This window comes from Geospiza fortis, unplaced genomic scaffold, assembly GCF_000277835.1.
Source record: "Geospiza fortis unplaced genomic scaffold, GeoFor_1.0 scaffold145, whole genome shotgun sequence".
Taxonomy (NCBI): Eukaryota; Metazoa; Chordata; class Aves; order Passeriformes; family Thraupidae; genus Geospiza; species Geospiza fortis.
In genome coordinates, this window is record NW_005054362.1 from 4,083,084 (window position 1) to 4,088,618 (window position 5,535).

General features: G+C 50.1%; 1 protein-coding gene across 1 annotated transcript in view; it reads left to right on the forward strand.

Annotated features, from left to right (window-relative positions):
* Window positions 1-3,807, forward strand: part of MYO1H (myosin IH) — a 27,657-nt gene extending 23,850 nt beyond the window's left edge. The window contains exons 28-32 of the mRNA XM_031059464.1: window positions 76-211; window positions 967-1,034; window positions 1,483-1,580; window positions 2,875-2,974; window positions 3,532-3,807. Coding sequence (XP_030915324.1) covers window positions 76-211; window positions 967-1,034; window positions 1,483-1,580; window positions 2,875-2,974; window positions 3,532-3,555 — 426 coding nt within the window. The 3' untranslated portion in view covers window positions 3,556-3,807. The remainder of the gene's footprint in view (window positions 1-75; window positions 212-966; window positions 1,035-1,482; window positions 1,581-2,874; window positions 2,975-3,531) is intronic.
* Window positions 3,808-5,535: the final 1,728 nt, after the last annotated feature.

Here is a 5,535-nt window from a genome sequence, read left to right on the forward strand (position 1 = left end):
CAGTCAGGAAAATCCAAACCCCTGGAGCAGGAGCTTGCAGGGGTGGAAATGCTGATTCCAGCTCGCCGTTTTCAGTACGTGACCCCCGTGGTGAAATACGACAGGAACGGGTTCAAGGCGCGGGAGCGGCTCCTGGTGCTGACCCAGAGCTCGGCCTACGTGGTGGAGATGGCCAAGATCAAACAGAAAATCGAGTATTCCACCCTGAAAGGTACCTCTGGGAGTCACTGTCCAAGGCTGGGTGGGACTGGGAGCAACCCTGACTAGGTGGAATGGGATGATCCTAAATGTTCTTCCAACCCAAACCGTTCCCTGATGATTCTGTGAATTGTTGTGGGGTTTCCTGTCCTGCCAGGCATCCTTCAGGAAGGATGGCATTCTGAAACTTTGTCTTGCAAGGATATTGGAATGATCTCTCCCTCTTTTCCTGGGGGCTGGACAAAGCCTTGAAGGATGATTTTATGAGTAAGAGTTCCTTGAAATGTTTAAATGCAGGAGGATGTCACTTTCTGCTGACACAGAGAGGAGAAAAAATAACCCAAACCTTTCCTACTCTTTTTTGTGGGTATTTTTTTAATCCTGGCACTGTTGGAACTACAGTTCAGGGGTAGAATGGATCCTTCCCCCTCTTCTGTTACCAAAACCAAGGCACCAGGGAAAAGTTTGGGGCAAACAGCTCATGCAGGGGTTTAAATCACCACTGTTGGACTTGTATTATGGACAATGGGTGACATAAAGGGACCTGCAGAAGATATTTTGAAAATTCAGATTAATTAATCAATCCATGTAGGAGCTTTGTGTGTTTTGCTCTAAGAATGGGAATGTTCTTCACTCAAAGGAAGGACAGGAATGTGATTTCCTCTGTGACCGTGTGGGGCTGGAGTTGCTTCTCCTGGGGGAAGGAGCTGAGGGTGGTGTGGAGCTGGGTTTGGTAGGTTTTCCTCTAATTTTGGGCTTCTTTTGAAGGGATCTCCACCAGTAACCTGAGTGATGGCATCGTGGTCATTCATGTTCCTGAGGACAACAAGCAGAAGGTAGGAAATGGGGATGGTGGTTCAAGTGAGGGGCTGATGCCTCCAATACCATCCAATAAACTCCTGGAGTGACTCAATTCCTGATATTTATTCAGTGTGTAATCAGCCAGGCCTTTACATCCTTGCTGTCTCAACATGAAAACTTTCACTTGAATCCCAACCTGCCAGGGACTAGTGGAGAATGAAAAGATCCCCCCTGGGCCTCCTTTTCTCCAGGCTGAGCCCCTCCAGCTCCCTCAGCCCCTCCTGGTGTGGCTGATTCTCCATCCCCTTCTCTGGACATGCTCCTTCCTTTTTTTTAGACCAAATAAATCCTAAATAATCCCTGGAGAGGGTGTTTAAATTGGTCACTTCTGCCTCGTAGTCATCCCAAAGGAGTTTCTCTGCACCATCACGTGCTGGGGTGATGCCAGGTGACTTTATCCCTCTTTTTTTTTTTTGTTTCCAGGGAGATGTGATCCTGCAGTGTGAGCACGTCTTTGAGACAGTGACCAAGCTCTGCATATTGGCCAACAAGCAAAGCGTCGTCAAAGTGGTGAAGGGAAGGTAAGGAAGGCAGGAAGGTGGATGGGGAGCACTGGGCAGCCTCAATTTCATGGGAAAACCTTTTAGGCCTGGACTAGGTCAAGACTGTTGACATCACCCCAGCAGACAGTGCACAAAGCTGGACAGGTCTGGGGCAGCAGCATCTCTGTTTTTGTGACTTCCAGAGGCACAGGGAGATGAAATGGGATGCACTGAGAGAAAATGTATTAAAAATCATCCCAATGAGTCCTTGTACCTTGCTAGGAGTGCTGCTCTGCTCTGACAGCTGCCCATGCCCCACCTGCCTAAACCCAGCTTATTTCTAGGTGATTGTACTTTAAACCCTCTTTTTTTTTTAGTTTTCTGATGTGACCTGGGCATGAGGTCATGGCTTTAGTGGTTCCACAGGGGATCCCATTAGCCTCAGGAAAGCCAGCTGGGAAGCTGTGGGTCACATCAGGACAAATGCTCCTCTCCCAGAAGGATTGAGGAGGCCCAAAATGTGATTCCTCCCAGTGCCAGCCCCGAGCTCCTGGCAGGTGGATGCAGTCCATGTCTCCAACCTCTCTGGGAATTGGAGCTGGCAGGTGAAACCTGCACTTCTGCTCCAGCTTTTCAGCCTGGCCTTTGCATTTCAGCTCTAATTAGATTTGGTGTGCTCAGTGCTTTCCTCCAGGTCAGATCTGCTTAGCTTCCAGTGCTTAATTGCACCAAGAACACTCAAAAGCCTGGGCTGGGCAGCCTTGTTCCATTCATCAACCCCTTGGGCTCGCTGGGATAATGCAATTGTTTAGGAAATTCACCGAAGCTGAAGGCTCTGATCTGCTTCTCTAACAAGATTTGCCATGGGAACAGAAATAAAGGGGGTTTGGAGTAAAGCCTCTTGTGGGGAGAGCTCTCCCGGAGCTGTGGTGATGTTCACAGGGGTCCCAGGACGAGGGAAGAGATGAGAATCTTGACTCCATGGTTCAGAAGGATGATTTATTATTTTAACATATATATTAAAATGATATATTAAAACTATATGAAAAGAATAGAAGGAAGGATTTCATCAGGAGGCTAGCAAAGCAATGGAAAAGGAATGGAATGATAATAAAATCTTGTGACTGACCAGAGAGTCTGAGACAGCCGGACTGTGATTGGCCACTAATTAAAAACAACCACATGAGACCGATCAAAGGTGCACCTGTTGCATTCCACAGCAGCAAATAATTATTGTTTACATTTCATTTCTGAGGCCTCTCAGGAGAAAAAATCCTAATGAGAGGATTTTTCATAAAATATGTCCGTGACAAGGGCCCTCCTGTGCTTCCAGCCTCCGGTTCCGCGTGGGCTCCGGCAAGGAGGGGACCATGGTGTTCACCGTGGGGCCAGAGCCTCAGGTCTTCAAGGACAAAACTGGACAGCTGACAGTGGTAAGGACTCAGCTGAGCCCAGGGAGGCACTGGTGCTTCCTCCTTTGGATCTCCACCTGCAGAGAGCACAGCCCTCCCTTCCTGGGACTCCAGGAGGGACTGAGTCCCCTCCCAAAGCAGGAGTGACCATCCTGTCAGTGTCACCTGCATGAGGTGATCCAAGACACTGCTGGGAGCTGCAGCTCCAGGGGTTGTGCAGGAATTGGCCCAGAGATGGGGCAGCAAGGCTGGTTCCAGGTGTGGGCACTCAGAGAATTTAGTCTGACCCAAACTCAATGTGCACCAGCAAAATGAGGCCTCAGGGGATGTTTTCCACCTCCCTCAATCAAGTTATGTTTGAAATGGGTTGTGGGATGAAGGGAAGGCACTTGTTGTCACCCAAGCAGGTCCTCTGAGGAGCCGACAGCTCCAAGGAAGAATTCCGAGTGGAGTTCTCCATCCTGCAGATGAGATGGGGGGAATTGTCTCTGTGTACCAACAGAAACTCCACCACCACCTCTCTTCCCAGGCACCTTGAGAATTCCTGATTTAATGGCTCCTTCCTCTTCTCCTCCCAGGTGTCAACCCCCAAAAAGTCTTGATGAGAACCAGTTCCTGTTCCCTTGGCTGGGAACAGAAAGGAGCCTGCAGGATGAGACCAGCCCTCACATCTCCCCTGGAATCTCTGATGCCACAGGGCTGCTGTGATTTGAGAGTTTGTTTGCATCTTTTAGGCTCTTTTTTTACAGCTTAAAACGATTCAACTATAGATAAATAAAATCCCTGACGTTGCTGTAACGTTCCCAGTAGGAGACGCTCGTTACATGGTCACAGGGACATTTATCCCCAAAGTTCCAAGGTAAAATCTCCATCTCTGAAAGGTCAGGAAGGATTAGGACAGAAGCCAAAAGGCTTTTCTAGCTGTACTTTGACTCACTACTCAGGAGCACTGCAGAAAATGCAGAGCAGTATTAACCCAGGTCTAAAAACAATTTTCTCAAGGCAGACTGACCAAAGAGAATCCCAACAGCTGGGCCTCTCCCACAGGGAGGGCTGGGAGGTCAAACTGACATTAATTAGGATGGAGATCTGATATTTCATGCCAGAAGTTCCTCCAGCCACACAGCCCATGAGGATATTGAGCTCCAAGCAAGTAATAAAGTGACACGCATGTAAATATGAAATATTTTCTAATTTATTGTGTTATATTAAAAAAAAAAAAAAAACCAAAAGTACATATTGCAAACATCAACCATACACTGAAATCCAGCTGAAGCTTGTTCTGTGCAGAAGTGTGGACAGGTGGGAATGATTGTACAGAACAGGAATTTGCTGTTGTCCATGAAACAATTCCATTAAGACTGCAAGGTTCTACCTATGCTTTGCTCTAAGGTAGGATGGGAGCTTGGAGCCTTGCCCAGGTGCTGCTCAGGGGGTCCAAACCTGCCCTGGGGAAGTGCAGGAGCAGCTGCTACAGGGAGAGAGGTGGCAAGGGGACACCAGGGCTGGTCCCTGTCCCCTCCTTGTGCAGCCCCACCCGTGTCAGGAGCTGGGAGGGGACAAAATCCCTTCCCCAGGGGGACTTTCCTCAGCGCCCCTGGGCTGTGCTGGCACTGCTGGTGCTGGGGGATGGAAGCAGCCAGCTCTGCTCTCCCTGGCACTGGGAGGCAGGGAAGGATAATCTGAAGAGCTGCTTGTGCCCAGGACACCTGCCCTGAGCCCCAGCTGCACCTGAGAGCTCAGAGTAAAACCACTTAGAGTAACGAGGCTCAGGGCTGAGAGCATTTGTGCAAGGGCATGACCAGGGTGTGGCCAGAGCAAGGACAGGGGCAGCAGGTAAAGGACAGGCCCCAGGACAGCAGAGCTTGGCTGCACCACTCCACACCCCGAGGGGTGAGCTCAGGAGTGAGTTAAGACAGAGTCTGCCCACAAATGCAGCAACAAAACTGAAATGGAAACTTTAACTCTCCTGGAGTGACTTTGCTAAACCAACAGCTCTACAAAGTGCTGTACAAAGATTAAAAACAGCCCTCCCCTGGTTTTTAAGAACTTAGTTTGCATATCCTGAAAGGGAAAAGCCTGAAGCCAGTTAAGGATCTATTTACAGAGAAGTTAATCACGTAGCTGTGCCCTGTCAGGTGCTTAGTACTGCTGTCACCTCCTGGGGCTGAAGCTGCTCTGCCCCACAGGACTGGATTTGGTCTGGGGTCTGCAGGTCAGCACAGCCGGGGATGAGCTGGAGAGCAGCACCCAGCTGGAGTGAGCAGGGCTTGCTGCAGGACTGGTGCTGGTCCCTGGTGCCCCTCTGCTGGGACACAGCCTCCACCCCCGAGGGCTGCTCCAGATGCTGAGAAGCCCAGCGACAGCCCAGTAATCACCAGTAAGTGTCAAAGTACACAGTGCTGGAGAGACAGCAACCCAGGACTTCCCTGCCTCACCCTCAGCTTCTCCCAGCCCTGAGGGGAGAGGCAGTGGCTCCTTCCCCCTCTGCACTGCTCCAGCCCTAGAGGGTGCTGCAAACAGGTTTAGGTACAACTCAAACTGGAAGCCCTGAGGTGTCAGGACAGAGCTGAAGCTGCTGA